Here is a 22,915-nt window from a genome sequence, read left to right as displayed (position 1 = left end):
GCAGCAGGTGGTGTATGCACAATCTCTGTCATCTCAGATGCAGCAGCCTGTACCTCCTTCAGGAGTAGGTGTCTGGGTATATCTTATTATAGATCATCAGATTTAGATTTAAACATTGCGGAATCTTGATTGGTCCGTGGAAGCGCGTGGCGTCACCGGAGCTTGACCCACTTCAAAGCAGTGGGAAGAGACACGGACTTCTCGTCTGAAATAAGGGAAACTGTGTGCTCACGAAAGCTTCTTTCAAGAGGGATCGAGGCCAAGAGAGAAAAAAAAGGCTTGCTGTCCAGTTCTAAATATAATCCATCCGATCACCGTTTACTTCTCGCGTCTCAACTACACAATGGTGCTCTAAGAATCAGACCACTTACTGCCCTGGGGGAAGGCGCAGATTGCCCTAAAACAAACACTTCCGGCGCAAACACGCGGACTTCAGGCCAAGAAGGAAGGAAGGAAACGATTATTTGCCAGATGTTTGAAAGTTCATGCAGCTCCTCATCCATCAGGCCCTTATCGGGGAAGGATAAGTTTAATACAGCAACTGCCCTCTTTCACCTTCAGTCTATCTACGCTCCTCTGTCTTATAGCTTTAGTGATCCACAGGCGCACGGGCAACCACACCATTAGGTGAGGTAATTAGAACCCAGAGATTGTTAAGCAGAGTGTGCTCTATCTGCTAGCATATCTAATTGTCCATTAGAGGTGACAGAATTACCATCACAATGGCTTTAATTCAGAACGTGCTTGGGAGAGCAGTTTCAGACATTTTTAGATGTCCCCCCCTCCCCCTCCCACCTCCTCCTTACAGCTTTTGTCTCCTTGTTAAAAACCGCCAGCATACTAACAAGGGTACAAAATGAACTCCTTTGTGGAAATAATCAGAGTGATAAATAAAAGAATTCTGCTTTCTTCCCCCACCAAGCTGCTTTATTTTAGTTTGACTCCATTTGGCATCTTGACAAACGGTCTACTTTAGTATAAGAAATGGTAATTGCAGACACCGGGTCTTGAATGCATAAAAAGAAAGATAATAAAGTGATACTTCAGTGCTCAGACAGAGACTGACTGGACTTTATTTTGCTCTATGATTTACTTTGTTTTCACAGTAGTCAGCCTTCATTTTAAACGTGGAGATGTGCATCTCTTTGAGGCACTTTTTTCATCTTTATTCTGCACAGAATCACTCATAATCATCTCCTTCATCCACGCGCCTTAAGACACCTCGCATAAACCTCAGATCTCTCAAATCCTTCCCATCACTGCACCTTCATAAGCCCACGTGCTGACTTCATCATTTTAGACCATAGCATCCGCCCTTCACCTCTCCAACTTTGTTTCGCGCCCTTTCGAAAGACAGAGTTAGAAACATATCGTTATCGCGATGTGTGCATCTCATTTTGCAAGACCTAACTTCATTTTTACCATCTCCTCTGCAGATTCCAGGAGCCCCCCCCCTTTCTGAGTATTACAGCCCCATTTTAGAACTGTTGTATCCTGTTTAACATGTAGCAACTAAGAGCAACTATGAGTATTGAAACAAACTGACCCATAGTTACAGTCTGCTAATGGTAGAATCAAACACAACAGGGACCACTGTCATGGACCAGAGAGGGAAGTTAGGGAATCAAAAAGAGTGAACCCAGAGCAATTTTACACAAGGCTGAAGGCTGCTTGATACACTGGTTAGATTTTTTTTTTTTAAGTGGCGGTGTTTTGCATTTTAAGAACTAATGAAGGAAGGAGGAGACAGAACGCAAGAGAAACACGGAGGGCGTTTGCTGAACTAACCAGTGCCCGCATGATTTTGCAGACCTTTTTGGAATTGTTATTGCCCATGTCATGTTTTTAGGTTTTAAATTGCAAGGAGTAACAAAATGAGTCAAATCACTCAAAAATTGTACTAATTCTTTCCAAAACAGGGCTGAATATTTATTCAAATTGCAACATACAGTATATGGCAGTATATCGTGCAGCTCTACTGGGAGCCCTCTCTTCTAGCACAATACCCTACGCGATATGTCTTCCCTTCTATATATCTCTGTCTAACTTTCTGTTTCTCTCTTCCCCTCACTCCCCTTCTCCTTCCCCCTCTACTTTCACTGGCTGTGCAGTAGCCCACAGTGCTGTTTTTTGCTCTGATCTATACCTTTCCATGGCAGTATGTCTTATTAATACAGCCTCGTGCCCTGGGCACAGCCCTAACACGGCCTCACCGCGGGCAGCCGGAGAAAGCACCAGGAAGTGAGGGGAAAGGAAGTCAGAGATATAAGGCAACACGGACACGGATGCTGTATTTTGACTGTTTGCAATTCATCCGCATGGACTTCAAAGGCACTGCCACCTAAAAGACAACGTATGAGACTTTTTTTTTTTTTTTTTTTAAGCTTTGGTCATGATCTGGACCATTTTTACAAGCAAAAGCCTCAATAACAAACATGCCAGCTCATGACAAATCAACCACATTTTAGAACCACAAAAGGAGCACAATGTCCATTTTTTCTATATTTCATCCTGTTATACAAATATTACAGGACGACCAAAGGGCTTTACATTTGAGTAGAATGTCCGTTCTGATCAGTTTTTTAGGCCATGTGAAAAATATGTATGATAGGTCCCTCAATAAACAAATACAACAGACCTGATGAAATACATCAGACCTGACGAATTTTACCTGCATTCAAGTTGTTTTTACTGATGTCACACCTTTTCCAGGTTAAAGCCACTGACTTCATTGATACTATGACAGGGTGCTGAGGGGTTTTAGTTCATCTTTCAAGAAAATTTTGATGGACATTGTGTCTCATCATCCTTTCCTGAAAACCTATAACTAGTAGGTACTTAGTGTTTTTTTTTTATTATTTATTTTACTGGAAACTAGCAGTTTACAGCTGTATCCTAGTTAATGTCTAAAAACATCTCGAGAAAATGTGCAAGAAATTATGTTAATACGTACACCAATTGTTACATTTACCAAAAATGTTTACTACAATGATGAATGAACTTAATTTTTGTTCTAACATATTTTTTGGACAATAGAACGTGTAAATAAAACTACAGATTATTCCTGTCAGACTGCACCCCCCTCCCCCCCCCCTCCACAAAGGCAGAGCAACATGCAAGTAGCTGAGAGGCAAAAGTTAAAAAAATAGAAAAAAAGAAAAACAAAAAAAAAAAAGGCAGCACAGCACTCACTGCACCACTTGCTCCAGCTTGTTATGTTTACAGCTCTGTGCGCATGCTGACTGAAGGTGACTCAGGCGACTGTATGACTGCATCGTTTTGCTAAACTAGATCTTTTCTCATCTGCTGCCTGGACTGCAAGAGAAAAATGGCTCCCACATTCCAAGAGGGAATTTAAAGACCAATGTGGCGCCTTTACATTATGATTCCCAATAGGACTCAAGGCCAAAAGCCATGTTGTACCAAATTATGATTTCACCTGATCACGAAGAACCTTTTCTTCACCCGGAACGAGGGTAATTCTAGTACATTATCTGCTGCTCCAATGGTTTAATTGTGCTGTTCTTCAATAATATGATATTTAAAAAAAAATCCTTTGCCTCATGACAGATTCATTGGAAAGAGAGAACAGTGAGGCGAACGAGTTAATATTCTTCTAGCATCCTGAAGTGAAGTTACCTGCACTGCAATTCATAAGACTTTTTTTTTTTTTCAAATATAATTTTGCACTTCTACTGTCCTCACAATCCTCCACATCACTCCTGACTTGACCCTCTTCTGAAAGCACAGTCAACCCATTCATTCCGCATTCTCCCGAGTTCGTTTTGTCTTGGTCGAGAGGGTTGAAAACACACCAAGCGAGCAGTGCGAGAGTCATGTTCTGATAGAATAAAATGTAACATTATGATTGGTAGGATTATTTCAAAGAAACAAGTCGGCTTCTCTATTCTTTTCTTCTTATTTTGCCTCGCAGAATTTCATTTGTACTTTATACGAAAGCCCTCATCTAGCATAAAAAGGAGACTAACAGAGCGGCTTACTTGGAAATACTGCTTTAACGACTAACCTCAAAGCCCAATCTTCACATAATAGATCACTACGTATTTACAGAATCCACTCGGGCAGTTGAAATAGGTAGTTTCTGTAGGCTATAGCAGCGAGGTGACACAGGGTTGCAGTTGCTCTGGATGAAATGGGATTTTTCTTGTCGGTTCCAGGTCATTTGTCCACGCCCAAGGCTGCAGATGATGACTGTTCTGATAAAGGCGACACAAGCTGCTGCGGGAGAATTATGGTGTCTGTCAGTGGCTGAATAAAATGAAGTTTCTGATGCAGTATTACAACCTTAAATCTGCCACCCGTTGGCTTAGACGTGCTGTGAAATAAAAGGTTCATGAAATATTCAGTAAGAGTTTTAATCGAAAGTCTCTCCCTGTGCATTTCTCGTAATTTTTTGTTTCATTTGTGTAAAATTGTTAAATGGAAATTTCACCTAATAGTGTCGTGCATTTTTTTTTTCACCGTACTCGGAATTTTGGAATTTGAATTCTGTTTCTGATCGACTAGACAAACGAGCACGCTACAGCAAAACAAATGTACCGAAAACCTCAAGTATGAGCCTGCTGGAGAAAGATTAAACCACCCAGGGCTAAAGCCAACCTGCTGCTGGGCAGTGGAAGTCATTTATGCTTATCAGGGCTGCCAATCAGCGCATCAGCATAGCCTGCTGGCTTCACGATTCACTGCCTCATCTGCAACCTGGATTCAGCACTAATGTTGGAAAAAAAAAAAAAAAAAAGACAGACACCCTGGCTGGTCATTTCTGGTTCACACGGTGTAACTTCAGATTTTCCCGTTATTATTACTTGGTTATTTAGCGAAACAACATTCAAATACTGAAGAAGGTGGAGTCTTCCCACTCCACCTTCTGCACCAGGGTCCTGAAGAAAACTCTTCGGTCCTTGTTGGGGGCTGCAAAGTCCACCATGTAGCAGTATTTGTCGTTAAAACAGGCCATCTTAGGCCTAGCAAACCGAGCATTTAAATAAAAAAAAAAACAGATGCCTCCAGGTTTGAAATATACTTGGGAAATGTTAACATTAACAAACAAGGTTTTGTGTGGAACGTAAGGGAATTGATTGTATTAGCTTTTGTAACTGTACTTCAATGTTAAAGGACACGTTCACTGATTTTGATTTTGGTTCTAGTTTGGCCAGTACATGTAAATAAATGCCATTAAACGTTGCTTTGATTTCCCTGTATTAAAACATCTCTCTACTTCTACATGAAAAATGCCTCCAGATGACATCACTCGGAGGAACCTTCAGTTCATATTAAGTCAACTCGTTGCTTTTACAATGAAGTTTGTTTGTTTTTTAGCGACATAATGTACAACAAGGTTTTGTTTAAAGGTTAATTGAATTGAAGTGACAGTTTTTTCTATCCTATTAACTACAAGTGCTGCGTGAACACAAAAGTGTCCCCTAACATGGTGGTAGGACAAACTAAAAGCAAATGCAAACTGCAACTTGCTATTTATGTTAATTCTCAACATATTCTCGCTATTTTGCTACAAAATGTTGTAGGTTACCTACAAAAAACAAAATAATAACTGGTTTGCAAGATATAATTACAATGCAATGACATAACAATGAGAGACCCTCAAAACCATTTATGCCTCTGTAGGACAGGTGCAACAAAGGAAAAATCACATACAAATACTTTGATTTAATCGTAGCTTTTGGTATTTATAGTCCTATAAAATGTTGCAAAATGTGCAAACACATTTTGGTTATGTTGATACAATAAAGATTTGATTAGATCTATAAATTAGCATCTGTTTGCTCACTTTAGTTTAATGTTCTGAAGCTGTAATTGAAACTATTGGATAAAATACCACGGCAGTATTAGGAGAATAACAGTACATAAAATGAAGGAGGACGCCATATATTTGGCTCTCAAAGCAGCTGAGTAGAACATTTCCTAAAGGGTAAGTTCATCAAAAACTCGCCCGCCGCTCATCCAGCTCCATCTTCCTTCCCCAGTGACTCCCAGGGGAGCAAGAAAGTGCTCTCAGAACCCGTCCATCAACTTTCCAAAACCCCTGCGCTTTTTTGTAACCTCAATTTCCAATTAATCCGTGAGTCATTGTGTCATTGATTTGACTCACTGCCTCTGAGGTGCTGGTTATTTCATCAGTGTTTGGCAGCTGTTCATATACTCCTCATAAATCTATAACCCCCGTCACTGCTTGAACCGCCATCAACAGTCCAAACATGCACTAGCTTCTCTTTTCTGTGGGTGTTAGTGTAACTGTGAGTGTTTCCAGCTCACAGACCAATCGCTGAACTTGAAAAAACCTGCATGCTCATAATAATTAGGATTGTTAGGGAGCCGTATAGTAGCAATTAGAACAATAATAATAATAACGACATCAAGCATCAAGGCAGTGATTGGCCTCTCGTTTCATATTAATCAAACTCTCAGCGTAGTAACCCCAATGGTCAAATACTTCCGTTTTTTAGATGTTTGAACTAATTATCCAATTCCCAATCCAAACAATTCAACCATTTAAGCCAGAAAGTCCGCAAAAACAAAAATAAATAAATAATGTACATGTGGATTCTTCACAAATGGTGTTTGTAAAATGACTCGACAGGCCTCTTCAAGCTTTTCCGTCGTGATACATTTAATAGATTCGATTTGAACGCCAGGTTCAGTAGGTATTTTAAGGATGTGGATGGTAGATCTGCTGTGGATATTCAGCTGCAGTAGAGCCTGTCTGTCTTATACCCATTGCAGTGCTTGTTACTGCAGAAATGTGCTGTATTTACTGCATCAATCCAGCAAAAACACAATGGATTACGTGTACAGAACTGTTGAGCCCTGAGTATACTATGAGCAAAGACTCCAAATAAAGTACTTACAGTAGCTGTGGCTGCTGAAAATAGGACAAAGTACCTCTAAGATGTGTGTTGATGTTCATGTACGTCTGTTTTCTGAGTGTGTGTGTGGGTGTGAATTAACACCACCTCTGTGTTTCCTCTCTGTGTTGTCTGTCTCTGCAGGCAGAAACAGACAGCACAATTGATGCTTTTCAAGAAGATTTGCCTGCTTCTCTTGTGTGAAACAATGTTTCTTCGGGACTTAACTAGCAGAGTGTGAGAGCTCACTAAAGGCCGGACAAACCTACTACTGAAGCTCATCTAACAGCAGTAATAGTAAGAATATATACGCATGTATTTCAGATGCAGAAGAAATGCACATGGAAAAGAAAGTGTAGGAAAATGTGCACATCACGTAGGAGGATGCTTAAGGTGCTTCTGGCCACATTACTGTATTTGCTGGCCGTTGTGTCCAGCTAAATAAATCTGAAAAGTTCGTCGGCGATTTAAAGAAATATGAGCAAGCGGCAGGTTTTCTACGGTTACTGATGTGTGTGTGTGCAAGTCACAACATCCTATCACGGGTGGCTGTTGGTCAGGGGGTAAGTCAGTCGTCTACAGGCCAGACAGTGTCCACTGAATCCCACCTTGCTGCCGGTGGGTCACTTAGCAGACCACATTTATGTTAATTGCCTATTCTGTAGCATTATTTTTGGAACCCGACGCTATCGCGGCCATTGTCGGTTAGGTTTAAAGGATGTCAATCATATTCTAAATAGAACCGTCTCTAAATACACAATGTCCAAATTTTCCACAATGACCAGACCATGAAACCAACAATGGTTTGGAAAACGTTAAATAAATGTAGGTGCCAGAAACAAAGTATCTGAGATTTACTGTACATGTTGCTTGCATATATACACACACGTGCATCTATAAATGTAATATTCTGTGTTGCTTTGGAGGCACAAAAAATTAAGGCAATGACAGAGAGGTCATCAGGAGACCATTAGATTTACATTACATTTAGCTTTTTATGCTTATACTTTTATCATGTTTGAACACCAGTTAGATTTTAGTTGAGTTCAGACATGTTTCTTTTAGAGAAAGACTGAATGATAGTTTATTTTCTTCCATGTCTGCTTCTGTATTGGCTGCTCCATTGTGTAGGTTGAGTTTGCGTTTTTGTTAATGAGTTTTGTTTTTTCTTCATCTTTTCCACTCATCAATAAAACATTGAATTCTGATTTAAAGGTCAAGGTGCCAAACATATTTCATATTTACACTGAGTACATTTCAGGGCCTGTACCTTTTCATTTTACCTTGAGTAAAAAAGTCAAATCAGCACAGTTTTTCCCTTTTTGTTGCTAAAAACTTGGATCAGAGACCTCACTCTTCAGAGACTTTGTTTTGACATTAGCAGCGAGGTGCTAAGAGCCTGTGGAATTTGTCACGACACCCACTGGGGCGGCCACACAATTTGAAAATGACACGCCATTGCTTTCTGGAGGTTGAAAGAGGAAGCTACATTTGAGCTTGTGCAACAACATCCTTTCAGATTAAGCTTCAGTCACATTTGTAGTAAACTGGATCATCTCAGAAGGGGGTCTTTGCACTTGCTGCATCACATAATGTTACCATTTTACAGAGGTTAATTTTCTGTGACACCAAATAAACGCTCGTTACAGCGAGTACATGGGCTAATTTGATATGTCTCATTGGTAGGAAAAAGACGTTCTGCAGAAGTCCATTAACAAATGACGTTCACATCATTACTCACTGTTGTGTCATGGGAGCATAGCTAGGAAAAGTCAATAAGGGAGTGAGACAACTGGCTAATCTTCTCCAAAGTGATTGTTTTCCATAAATATTAGAGATGAGCGGTTGTACATCACTCAGAAAGAAGGTAAGTCTCCGGCACACACACACACACACACACACACGTGTCCAAACACTGACAAAACAAGCTTCACTCTCTAAATCACAGTCACGAGTCCCTCTCAAAGTCACGCCGATAACACTTTAAGGTCCCGATCGGTCGTCCGCTTTACAAACGGCTTACCCTTCACCATATTTAACAAACATCAGCGAGACGAGAGGCATCCTGGAACGGCAAACAAGAGGAACACGGCCATTAAAATGGCAAGCAGCTGTTCGGTGTGCCTGCGTTGTGTCCCGCAGGGCTGGCTTCACCTTGGTGGTGTGAGAGTGATGCCGATGCTGTGTCTGTTTGATTCACACAGAGTGATAAAAAAAAAATAAAAAAAATAAAAAAACAGGTGGATGTGAGATATCAGCAGTGACTGCTAACTGTGCAATTACTTAACCGGGGAGACTTACGTCGATAGCTGAAGGACATGATCAGAATACTGATGCAGACTGCAGGGTGAAGCTGATATCGTGGTAAAACACTAAAAATGACTAAATATTACTGTCAATAAAAGTATGTAGTTATATATAATAGCATAAAGGAAATTATGATTTTAAGAGGAGAATGAAAAGAATACAAGCACAGTTAAGAGTTTGAACATGTAAATCTAATCAACCTAGCCATGCTGGATCAATTATTTGTGTGTTTCTTCTTCAGATGCCATTTTTATATCCATCTGTCTATGTCTGGCCATCGTGTATTCATATTTGGTCATTTTCTTTTTGTCTTCTCCGTCATTTTCCATCAGCATGTTGTCAGTTCTCTGCTTGGGAATATCACCCGGCTTCCTGGGCCCCTGGGCTTGTGCTTGGTAGGCCTGTGTCTTGAAGTTTCACATCGACACAGACCTCTAAATTTCATGATGGCTGCCCTGTTCACCAACAGAGTGAAAGCTGTAGTATAATACTGTGTGATATTGCCAATAAAGGCTAATCTGGCTACAGCTTGGGTGTGACGTCATTCCCACCTCCGTCTTCTAACATCTACAGTAAATTACTACTTTATATGGTTTCACTAATCATTTCTATTCATTTTTCTATAAATTAGGAAAATGTAACAGTCACCAAAATAACATAGTGACGCTTCACGGCACCAAAGAAGGTGGTGTTCTCACTGTAACCATCAACTGGAGTAATCATTGTACAACTTGCTTTATTTTCTCTGTTAAATAATAGTTTTTACAATCTGTTCGATCATCTCTCAGCTCACGTTTTCAATCACCTCACACCTCCTTTTTAGCAACGTCCCCTCATTCCCAGAATTCAGCAGTACACTTGGCGAGTACAGTCTTATAAATAGAAGCATGACAGCCACAGCTACTAAAATAAGACCCAAGTTGCACCAAACCAAAATTGTTTCGCTTGATAGATGATGACGATGAATGGGCTGCACAGGGAGAGATCATAATCTTTATGTGGAGCAGATAAATAGTACCTAATGGTAGTAAAGTACAGTAGATTTTCTAAGGTAATACTTTTAGACAAGACAGGAGAAAGTCATTTTTCCTGATGGGGGAAAAAAAAAAAAAAAGCCTAACGCATGATCATTAGGGATTCTTGAGGTTATATTCAGTTTCCAGAGAACTGATTGATAAATGCAGACAAAACTACGCTAAAGTAGATTTAAAAAAAAAAAAAAAAAAAAAAAAAATCTATTTCAGGTTCCAAACAGAGGAGCGATTATTGAAAATTCTACAGCCAATGGTGAAAGCGTGGAGGTTGGTAGAGCACCTGGTTTAGTAAAGACACTAATGAAGGCAAAATAATGAGCTGATGGATCTCTTTCCCTCATTCTGCCCTTTTCTCTCCTCCTTGTCAGCTGTATTTAATGATACACTAAAAATACCTCAAGATCAAGAATGGTTCCTGTCAACAGCACAAAAAAAAAAAAAAAAAGGGGGGGGGGGGGGGGAGATAAAAGAGTGGACTGCTTTCTAATGACAAGCCTTGTTGCATGGCAGCTGCTGCTTTATGGATGGATAAGCACAAAGCTCCTCTCTCTACTACAGTAGCTTTTCCTTTTTCTTGGTGCATGTTGAATTAACACTTTTGGATCAATAGCGTAACAAGTAAAAGAATAATCACATTTTTCATTAAACACCGTGATCTTATGTAGCTCTACCTGTGTTTCTGTCACACATGCACATCTGGTCACTGTTTGAGGATGGCGAGGAACAGATGTGAGCTTCCAGCTGTGTACAGTGATGTTCCCTTAAGGCTCATTCAAGCGCGATCGATTTGTTTACGACTTTCATGGGTCACAGCTAGTTACCGCTACAATTCAGCCACATGAGAGATGTCTCGTCCTTAAGCACATATGGGGACCTGTAGCTAAAACAAACACTGACATCGGGCCAACAATTACCCAGCTCATCATTGAGATACCTGATAACCAGAAGCCTCCTGTCACTAACGTAATAAATATGGGCTTTCAGCTTTCTAATTATAGCCGTTCACAGAAGGGGGGCTTTGCAATTTCAGGATTCAAGATGAGATTTAGCAGCTGCACTGTTTCTATGAGCCATCTCTGTTCCTGTGATCGGAGGAAACAGCTTCATCGGGCATGAGAGAAGAACAAAATCCACCTCATTAATCCCTCAGCTCTACAGATGGTTCACATCTCAGAGATGCGATCATTCTCCTCACTGCCACGCTGAGACGTGAAGCTGTGGCAAGTCTCCGTTTTACCTTGATACAAAATGAAGTATCATAATCATTTTCTCACACTGGCTCCCTGAGTTGCTGTCAGTGTTTATAGTTTCCCAGCCCTGCTATTTAAGACAAAACAAAAAAAAAACTGTTGGTGGTGATGAATTTTAACAACGGTGGCATCCACACACTGTCATTGATCAAAGAAGAATGAGGGTTGTGGCTACAGGTAATTGGGCAGCTATTGAAGCATATGGAATAAATTATTCAGAGGAATTTCAGACGGCAAGACCACACACACACACACACACACAGAAACAACTCTACAATAAAATGGTGCAAAAAGAGACACTACAAGAACCAAATATTTCATTAGTGGTAATATGCTCAGCACAATATGTGAGATTATGCAGCTTCTTAATGAGTGCAGCATTATTAGTGTTGTTTCCTAAAGTTGCAGCTGTTTCATAAGAAACCGGAGCAGGTTGGCCGTGTAGTTTTGTGGTGTCGTCACAGTTGGTTTAGTTTTTGTGGTGCTTTGTCTAAATTGTGTCTGTTTGTTTGCATCTACATCTAAAATGGAGCTTAACCACTGAGCTTCTTGTTTTTCTCGGTAGACTCAGGCTGCCCATAGGGGCAGGGGCAAAACAGAGGCTGAAGTGCACATGAAACATGTAGTGGGGCCTGTACAGAACCACAATGGGTTTTTGAAGTCTTCAGCAACGTGTGCACATGTTTGGGAGATCAAGATGAAAAGTTTAAGGGGTTTTTTTTGGGCCTAAAACTGCACAAAATCCAAAGGGAATAAGAGGAAAGTGTTAATCCCAGGAAGGAAACATGCCTGTGCCTAAGAGAAGAAAACACTGAACAGGGATTTTATCACAACTCTGGATTTTATAAATCCTTGGATGGTTTAACACTGAAACTGTACTCAAGTTTACACTGTGTGGGCTATTTAAGGCCTTTTACTGAGTAACCTTGACATCTAAATTATCAGTCCAATCAGTTTACCCTTGAGTTCAAGTGGACGTGTTTTGCCATATTCAAATCCCCTGACGACATTCCTTAGATTTAGCATTCAAAAGAATGGGACAGACGTACAGATGGACAACTGAAAAACAGAATGGCTCCGGCGGCAGCTGTCACCGGGCATGAGCCATAAAAACATGATAAGAGTTGCCTCCCCCCCCTCTGGGATGCCAGCACCTCAGCAAAATAGCTACTGCGGACGTGTGATGTGTAAATACTTGAACGACCTTACGGTTTTGCAGTGTTGCCATTGCACAAAAATCTAGTTTTCAACCCAATAACCTTTGCCACGCTTCCATTTCAGAGGATTACTTACTGCTTATCCATTTGGCGTTGGGGTCATGAACCTTAAAGTCTTTTCTGAAGAGGTCTCCAACAGTCACCTTGCTCTTCAGAGCCAAACGGTCGTCCTCACCTGTAAGAGAACATGCGGTAAACATGAGACGCCCATTCTGCAGCACTTACATAAAGAAGACGACTAAACGTGTTGAACAGTCAGGAAAAAAACACAATGGTGCAAAGATGGCTCAGACTGATGCTTCCATTCCTCGTGATTTGAGTTTTGGTTCATGTAATCAAGTGTGAACAATGCGCCAACCGTCTAATCCGAGTCGAAAAACTGATCATTAGTGAAGCAGCAACAGATGTTCAAATATTAAAAATATGGAGGGAGGGTGAAGCATGGTGTTAATCTGCAGAGCAATTACTGGGTTTTTCATGTCCCACAGACTGTGAAAATGCAATGAAAAGTGACAGTTAATCAAGTTTAAATCAAGTTAGGGTGAAAATGCATATCTTAACATCTTGTTAAGATATGCTCGTTAATGGTAACAAAGATCGGAGTTCCCTTCTACTGCGGTCAGCAAAAAAAAAAAAAAAAGTATAAATTGTTATTTCTGAACTTTTGTGATCTTCAACTGCATCTTAACTTTTTTCCCTGCAGGCTGCAGCTCTTTCAAAGCAGAAAAAATATAAAATAAAAGCAAAACAATACGAAAACACACGAGTGAAACATCAAAGCTGATCTACCTCTTAACTCCCTCAGGCCTTTGATTAAAAGTAGTGTGGCTTCCGATCAGCAGACCAGACGTGCATATATACAGCAGATGCCCCCTGCAATTTCAGTTGGGCTTAATTTCATCCATCAGTGCTCATCAAATCATCTCTTGCTTGGTAGCATGACTCATTTCACCTCTGTACGAGTGGTAGACTGCTAAAAAAAAAAAAAAGCTAAATATATTATGAGGTTCGGTGTTTATGCTCCTGTCTGAAGTTACATTTTGCGAGGTTTAGAAATAACAGTGACTTACGTTACGTTTTAAGACTTCAGTCTGTGCACGTGCACCCTTTGACAGGATATGGCAGTTGATGGTCAAATTGGTTGCCATAGGGATGTGAGCTAGAGGACTGTCTTTCTCCTTTGCTCAGCTTGTCGGCGTCCATGCTGCAGCCGTCATGGTGTATATAACATGTTTGCGTGCAATAGCATTACAAGCATGTGTTGTCTTTTGAGTAAACACCTACGGACATGTACAAAAGTTCCAAAGCAATACGATAAGTGCTGCTTACAGATAGAACGGGCTGCAAAAGCTGTAGTTTATGTCTTTACATTACTAACCAACAACCCAGCATCTAGCGCCAATGTGGCTACCAAACAAACAATGATACGATTAAATTTAATAAAACATTTGATTAAGTTTATCTTCATATAAACAGAGCTGTGTATTGCTTTTTTGCTAGTAAAAAAATGAAAAGAATGTAGATGAGCTAAAAGTTGGATCTTAGCAATAGATTCAAATACAGGAAACTCCATATTTAAGTGATATTTGGCTCAATTTGCACCACTGTGTTAATCAGAATTAAACAGTTATACCGTTACAAACAAACATGGACCCCAAAGAGGGAACAAATTCTGTAAATAAATTAAAGAATGAAAAATGAAATTATATTTACACTCATAATTTCTCCATTTGTAGCCCGGAAATTTGCGTTTCATTTAAATCTTATTTCTATGCGAGATTTAAAAGGCTGAGCATCAGCAGGCAGACCATTATATGACACTGAAACCATCTCAGAAACTCAGATAATAATAATAAAAATGCTTTTAGGGGAGTTTGAAAATCCATAATGTGGGAATGACCCACTGTGGGTGCTCACAGTTAGAGGAAACTCTGGGACTGAACAATCAAGAGAACATTCCGGTGTTTGGCACATTTCAGCCGGCAGTGAACTAAAATTGCCTGCACTCGACATTACGTCTGACCAGACTTCTATGCGTTTCACCTTATGGTCGTGTAGCGTTTCTGTTATAGATATGTCCTTATGGCTTCGTTTAAAAGAGCTCTGGCACAAATGTTTGAGAGGTGACCACTTAGATTCACAGTAAGAAAAGAGGCCAACATTCTGTGAGGTGCTTAATGCAAATTCAAAAGCTTTTTTTGTATTTAAAAAAAATCTAAATCGAAATTGTCTAAATTCAGACACCAAATCTTTCCACAAGTACATTCCTTTTGCCAATAAAAAGCACACCGAGACAGTTTGTGCTTATCGTGTCCGTTTTTATGCTGTCATAGCAACGACATTCAGAATAGAAACTTCCAGCAATGGAGAACAAGTTGATGTGAATGGTGAAAGTAATTGGGGATAAGTGATTTTTTTAATTATTTTTTTTAAAGAAAGACTGAAAAAGGAACGAATCTGAAGCCACAAAAGCTGAACGAGCTGTGAGAGTTACTTTTGTTCGGAGCAACACACCAAAATGTCCAAAAACATTAAGGAAAGAGCAAATCTCTTGCGAGCCACAGTAACAGCACTGCTAACACATGACGCCAACTCAATATAATTGTAGCTAATGGGCTAGAACTGCAACATCATCAGCATGTTGCCGCAACAATTTCACAAGACCATTTGACGTAAGAAGAACCATTACCCAACATGTCATATCATATTCACATTTGCAAATCATCAACATCAATAACATGTTGTTAATGGACGCACTGTGCAGTGAAAAAAAAATAAATAAATAAATAGTAAAATCAAAAGCAGAGTTCTATATCTGCTAAAGCAGCAAGAAGAAGGGCTCCAAGTACTTCTTCAGCAAAGCGAAAGTGTGACCACATCCCCTGTAATTTTAATCTGACACATGCTTTGATCCTAGTGTCACAGCTGTCGGAGAAATCATCCTTAAAAAGTAGACGAACAAGACAGGGGGAGGTTCAGACAGAGGCTGGCGACATGAAATGACACTAAACATCTTCCACTTGTCAGGCTAACACCATCACATTTTACACCCTGTTGTAAAGGCAAAAAAAAACCCAAAGTAACATTTCATTGTGAGCCGCTTGGATCAGTGTGACAGTGTTTGTGATCAGAAGAGTCTGAAGCATAGGTCAGAATCATAACTTCAAAGAGCAACATCCATGCTTCAAGAGTTTCTAAAATGTTTACAACAAATCATTGAGGATAAGTTATAGGATTTGAAATTCCAATGTATATTTAGGAATTTGAAGCAAATACGTTGAAACAGTAAATTTGCCAAAGCACCGTTTAATATTTAGTTTGAATTGTCCAACCGTCTCTCCAGACATTTGAGACCCTACATATAACAGAGAAATCCTTAGATTAGCGTCACATTAATGAAGCTTGAATGTTCTAAAAATATTAAATTCAAACAGGACTATTCCAAGATATAGATATAATAGCATCACATGTCCATGGATAATGTTTATAGATTGACTGACGCGATGCATCGCAGGCCACAAACAGCGGTTCTTCTGGGGCCAACAGTGGGCATCCTTATTCTATTGTATGTGTTATGGCGATGGTGGTTTGTGGCCTAAGCTGAGAAAAAGTCTCTGCATGAGCAAACAAAGCTTTGTGACAAGAACCAAGTCGCAAAGAGAAATACATAATTTGAGCTCACCAACGGGGCTTTAAATTGCAAGGATACAACAAAGAGTCGCATCATGCTCCAAAATAGTGTGTCTGCTGATGTGTGCGTGCACGCAATGTGGGGCATATTGTGCCTGACAGATGGACGGACACCCACTGATCCTCAGCTCCTCCTCGATTGCATCATGGGGGACAAAAACACCTTTGAAGGCATCTGCTCGGTGCATCGCTTGAGGTTTAAGCGCGATTATCAGAGTCACCAGACTAAAACGGCAGGGAGACATAATAACGCACATAAGTTGCAGCCTGCAATCAGATGGCACTGTTCAGAGAGGATAAACGCTGAATTTATCATTAGCCGCGCTTGTGGTACGAGTTCGACGCTGCCAGGCAGTGGAAAGTTTACACTTTTACGTATAGCACAATTTCTTAAAAGGCAAATGAATTTTCTCTGGTCACGAATGTCTTTGTCTCCCGCTCACAGAGGGCTGAGATCAGGCTGAAAAAAGGGAACAAGAAGCCCCAGCAGGGTCGGCTCACACAACAAGTGGTCTAAATGCTAATGACCTCCTTTGAATTCAGTAGACTAACAGAAAGCCATTAAATACAGTAAGACTCCAAAACTAAAGGTTAGCATCTCAACCTCACAGCTTCAGATTTATGTGCCAGGGTACTTTTGTGGGTCACCATTCTCAGGGCTGATTGAGGCTGTTGCAGGTAGTTTGTTTCAGCATAAAGCTTGAAAAAAAATAAAGAATAAATAAACGAATTATTGCATTTTGGTGGACATGTTGGTAAACCCAGTGCTACACAGCTGTTGGCTGCTAAATAAAATTCCCTGAAGAGAAAAGGCAAGTGAATATTGGGCTAACATTCAGATGGATGCCAAGCAGGCTAATCAGCTTTATAAGGCGATAATAACATGTCCGTAATATGTTCACTGCGTTTTTTTCCTGCTGCCCTCAGATCTTCAGCGATCATAGATTGAGTTTGAGTATTTAGAGAGAAACTAAGCTACTTTAAACACAAGCTCTCATTTCCTTCACAATAAAAAGAATTTGAACAACAACTACAAGGGGAAATCCAATTTGGTTAACTAAAGCCAAATGTTAACTGAAAAAAAAAAAAAAAAAAAAAAAAAGCCCTTAAGACCAAAACATGCATCAGAGTTTATCCTGACATGTACACAGTTGGGAAAGAGAAACTTTGGTTTTGAATAAATTGTCAGTTTAGACAGATACTAGGTGACTTGTAAAACTGCATCCTACAATCTATGTGTACGCTTGTTAATAAACAGAAGCAAATCAGTTCTTACCTCAAACAGATGTAGAATTTATACTTAACTTTTTTTTTCTTTTTTTTTTTTTACAAAATCAGATTGTAAATATACAATATGTAGCGAACAAAAAAAATAAAAAATCATGGGTGAATGGACCACCCAGCTTCTCAGAATATGACTGACGGCTTCAATCAATTTAAGATATAATTTCTTTCCTGTTGTAAGCCAGAATTGTTCAGACATCTATGCATATCTATATCGATAAGCAGATAAAATATTATTATGTACATTTAAGCTGGTTACGTACATTTTGTCATGATGGAATTTTGTAGCAGTTGCAAAAGATGGATTTTTACATCTTTCCAACTGTTTAGTGTTATTTGTTTTAGGACTATTCCAAGTTAAAAATGGTACATAAGTTATGCATTTTTGACACTGAACAAAGACTTCATAAACACACCATTAGCCTTTTTAGGTACAGTTCCTAAAGGTTTTAATTTTATTTGACTTTAAAACCTTTAAAATGATTTACAAAAAGGTGCCACCCTGTAAAATAGACGGGGACTGCTGTTGAATGCCACTGAAGGAGCCATTCGTTATCCTGAACGCGGGCTTCATGCAATCATCTCACCGACGTGGAGACATGGCATGAAGTTAAGCACAGCACGTGATGCCAATAGCTGTCACTCTGTCAGTCAGCCTGGCATCCGTAACTCTGACGAATACCCAGATGCCAATAGCGAGCATCTGACCTAGTTGTTTTAATGTGAGGGAGAGGGGAGCCTCTCAGTAATATGGAGCTATCAGTTACAGCAGATGCAGTTCGCCTGAGAAGCAAAAGGAGACCGAAAGTGTGTGTGTGTGTGTGTGTGTGTGTGTGTGTTAGAGAGTGAACAAAGTGGTTGTCAGGAGCAGTTAGAAAGTGGCTGGCCTGTTTGGCAGAGGAACATCCATCAACAAACCCTCCTAACTGAGTGGAAACAACACGCTATCTCATAACTCCTCACATGAGTTGCACTGCTGCACACTTTGCTGCTCAGTGTGGGATGCCTTTGTTCCCAAAATGTTCCTCCTCCAAGAGTAATTACAGCTAAATGTGTTGCTCTGAATGATTGTTGGATTTAGCATTTTAATAGGAAAATCCTCCCTAAAGCACTTAAACAGTTACACAGTGTTTGTGATGTACCTTGCACTCCTGAGCCCATTTGCACTGCGAAACATTTGTCCTCTTGTCATGTCATTTTTGCGCACTTAAGCAACTGAAATCTTAATTTTTAAACTAGTGCCTTTTTGGGAAAAAATGTCATGTTCCATCCCAAGATGTTTTGCAGTGTATATGCTGCAAAAAAACCCAAACCAAACCAAAACAAGGTTGTACACTGGGCATATTTTTGACTAATTTACAGGAGAGGTTTAGAAAATCAAGGCCTTCTTGCAACATTCATTTTGTTCACATCATACACGGAGGAATTCATCTTAAGAGGCCAATGCAGCAAATTCCTTGAGACAGCAATAATGCAGAGATAAGAATGCCACAGCCCGCCTCTAGAGAGATATTCATCAGTAAAATGTGAAATACGATTTACATTTCAGTTGTTATTGGCAATTTAAATACCTGGTTAAGGCCAATAACACACCACAGTGTTTGTCTCCACAATTACTTCTTTTATGACTGGAAAAACACAAAAAACAAAAGAAAAAACATAGCCTTGCTCCTTTCATCTTCTAAGTAGAGTTCACCGAGACGTCAATAGAGTTCACCGCCAAGATGTGGATCGTGCAAAAGATGTAGCGGGTCCAAAAAGAAGGACGCCACAGTACACGGCCATCTGAGCAGAAAAGAGGCCGCATGCTTCAAACAGCGTGGTCCGTGTGTGGTAAACTTTTCCATTTTTGACTTTGGAGAATCCACCGATTTAATTAACGCTCCGTGCTGAAATCGATGGCCAAGAGAAGAAGCAAAAATAAAAGGGTCTTTGCAAAAACAAATCGCTGTCCTTGAGGATTAAATTATGGAGCTGCAGCATCTTCAGGATGCTGCAGCTCAGGTCCAGCTGCTCAGGACACCTAATTAATCCACAGCTCTTTTAAAGAACATTTAGGGACAGAGAATACCAATTTCCAAAAAGTCTCTAAAATGCCAAATATCGCCTACAGACACTCTACTTTGACACACTGTCTGCTGAAGGGCTCAGAGTTGTTTCAAGGACCCGAGCTTGTGTCGAGACTTGGAGCGGAACAGGAGTTCCGCTTGAGCACACAGAGCCAACGCAGGGAGGGGGACAGATTAGGGTGAGGTACACGGTGGAGGCAACACCTGCCCAGCCTCCACTCTTCACCTCTCTCCCTCCGGGCCGCCTTATTTGGAAGTGGCAGATTAAACAGCCCGAGTTCATCTGATTACACAACACACACGGTGGGACAGGAACAGGTCACCGCCAGGCGGTGACGAGGCGGTTTTGCTGCTTTGACACCTGCTGCTGCGCTAAGGTCTGCATCTGCGATTTTTCTGCCCCGATGATCTGGATCCTAGATCTCTGGGGATTATGCAGAAAAGATTTCTTTTATAATCGCTGACCCTGCTTTGCCAGCACGCCCCCACAATTCTAGGAACCATTACCTGCAATTGTCTGTGACAGAAGACGATAAACAGGGGCACCGTGATTACTGTCATTGAAACTGAATTACAGTGCACACACATCAGCAGTTGTATTGACTGATTTGACTGTGGCAGCATATAAAACCAGATCAAGGACCTTTATGAGGCTGGATATGAACAGATGGCCTACTGATGAAAGTTTCATGTAAATTGGCAAACAGAAAGCCTGAAGGTGACTGAAACAAAAGCCTCAGCCTTAAATAAGGCCTTAAAATAATAATAAAACCCTTCAAATAAGTACATTTTAGAAGTCCAACGTGTGTGTGTGTGTGTGTGTGTGTAAGTGAAGGAGACAGATTGTTTTTAAAGAAAGTGACTTCAGCGAGATTTACTGACCTTCACTAAATATTCCCATGTGGCGGTTAACTGTGACATTACAGTGGGTGACAATGCAAATATTGCATGAGAGGGTGCCCCCCAACCCCCACCCCCACACTACTCTTTGCATAATTTGATAATTTGTGACGAGATTGATTTTGAAACCCAATGGCCATGTCTATGCATAATAATAGCCATGTAAACAGTGCTGTGTGGTGCTGTGGCCCCTCCTCCTGCACCATGTACCTGGTGTCAACAAGATGACGGAGGTGACGATCAGCGAGCAGATGACCAGAATGACAAGAAGGGCGATCGCTATTCCCTTCCAGTTCCTCTGCGGCGAGTTACTGCCCACCAGCTCCTACAGGGAGAGACGGGGAGGAAGAGAAAAGGCATGGTCAGAAACCTAAAAAAAAGACTATTAGACAGTCAGTAAATGAACAGGAAAATGAAGAAAGGGAAAATGTGAAAAAGAAGCAAGAGAGAACTACATGAAACATCAAAAAGCACTGAAGTAAAAAAAAAAAAGAGAATGAAACAGAGGCAGCATAAATGGCAAACTTGTGAAAAGAAAAGATGTGGGGTGCCAGTCAAGGACGAACGTGAACCGCAGTTTCTTGGCTCTCAAGGAGACACAGCAGCAGCAGCAGCATCGGGAGAGGGAGGGGGAGAGGGAGGGGGGGAGAATTCTTAATGAGCCGAACATCAGTGGCCATCACCCGCAAACGAATGTGACAGATAAAAATGGAGCCTACGACACGTTGGTGAATTGCATGCTTGACAGCAGTGCAGAGTGAAGCTTTGGGGTTGGGGAAAGGAGTCTGAGTTATGAGCAACCTTTCTTTGTGACAGACAAATCCAGAAACAAATGAACGTATTGCATTCTAATACGGATATAAGTGAAAAGTGAGTTTTAAAGGAGGAAAATCGCTCTAGACAAAATACTGGTGCAGGATCTGAAATGAGGAAAAGGGAGAGAAAGCATAATTACGCTTCTTGTTCGTACCCAAAACAAATAATGCTTTGCCGAAACGGGGGTGTGCGGCGGGGAGCTAGGTTCATCAAAAGGTTTAATGAGCACTAAAGTTTTACAGTATAATAACACTTCCAAACAGTCCAGTCAGCAGCTGTGAATAACTGTCAGAAAATCTTGATGGGAGCAGGATTTATTTTACACAATCAAATGCAAAACTTCAAATGCATCCTTCCACATCTAAAATGAAACAACTGTAGCCTGTTTTAATGTTTTCACATTGGTTGTGAATATCAATGGATATATATGAGTTAAGTTATAGTGCTTTGCAAAAAGAATTTTGAAGATTGTAAATTAATGAAGAAAATGCAAGTTTTGGAAATTTTGTGCTAAAATGGGCTAAAGAGTTTTGTGCAGATGTTCTGTTTGGAAAGTCACTATTGGCAGTTTTAGATCTGAGGAGCTTTTCCATAGTTTTTTTGTTGCTTTATTATTTATTGTGTGCCCAAACCACAAGAACTACAAATGAGTCTTTTAGCTCCTAGTTCAGAGTAGGTACCTTCCCAGGTTAATAGGAATCGTGTAAGTTGCTCAGAGCTGCCGTTTTAATCAGCTTTGAAATCGTTTCATGTTAACCAGCACCCATTTAGATTTAGCAGAGGTGGTCAGTGTATCCAAACTACATTTTCAGCGCTGTGAAATCAGCCCACAGCCCAGTTTCTCAGAGCGGCCGACAGGTACGTGTTGCTATTCTTGGGAAGTGCAACAGCCTTATTTAAGCTAAGCTTTTCCTTAAAAGGCGACTTCACCATGTTTCAACTTGCTTTATATGGTTTAAGTTTAGGGCGTAAATGTACATTGATGCTTCTAAACTTCCCTCTGACTGCCCTATACTAAAATATTTCTCAGCTTCTAGCTGAGAAACTCCTCCAGATGACATCACCCAGAGGAGTTTTTCACCATTAAGAGTTCAGATGGTGTCATCTGGGGGAGGTTGACCATGGTTACAAACGCCATAGTGCAACAAGACGACATAATCTGAACTGAAGGTTCCTCCAAGTGATGTCATCTGGAGGCATTTTTCAGCTAGAAGTAGACAGATATTTTGATATAGGGAAGTGATTGGAAAGTCCTTTATGTACATGTCCTACTCAAACTAGAACCAAACGAAGCAAGTTCAAAATCAGTGCAGGCGTCCTTTAACTTAAGCGCATTTAATGATGTATGTAATGAAGTTACCATATATATATCAATGCTGTGCGTGAACAAGTAATGACTACATTTTTTAAATCTACTCAAATCTACACTGCAGATATAAAAAAAAAAAAGAATCGGGAGTAGAT

At 40.4% G+C, this 22,915-nt stretch overlaps 1 protein-coding gene across 6 annotated transcripts in view; it reads right to left on the bottom strand.

Moving 5' to 3' along the window:
- The window catches only part of dpp6a (dipeptidyl-peptidase 6a), a 171,183-nt gene that overhangs the window by 27,969 nt on the left and 120,299 nt on the right, over window positions 1-22,915 (bottom strand). For all 6 annotated transcript variants that reach the window (XM_067485862.1, XM_067485864.1, XM_067485865.1 and 3 more), the window contains 2 exons: window positions 20,846-20,960; window positions 12,769-12,867 (listed from right to left, as the gene is read on the bottom strand). In XM_067485862.1, the coding sequence (XP_067341963.1) occupies window positions 12,769-12,867; window positions 20,846-20,960 (214 nt within the window). The remainder of the gene's footprint in view (window positions 1-12,768; window positions 12,868-20,845; window positions 20,961-22,915) is intronic.

This window comes from Channa argus, chromosome 19 (genome assembly GCF_033026475.1).
Source record: "Channa argus isolate prfri chromosome 19, Channa argus male v1.0, whole genome shotgun sequence".
Classification (NCBI taxonomy): Eukaryota; Metazoa; Chordata; class Actinopteri; order Anabantiformes; family Channidae; genus Channa; species Channa argus.
Note: the sequence above shows the minus strand (reverse complement) of the source record. Positions and strands in the feature narration are given on the sequence as shown.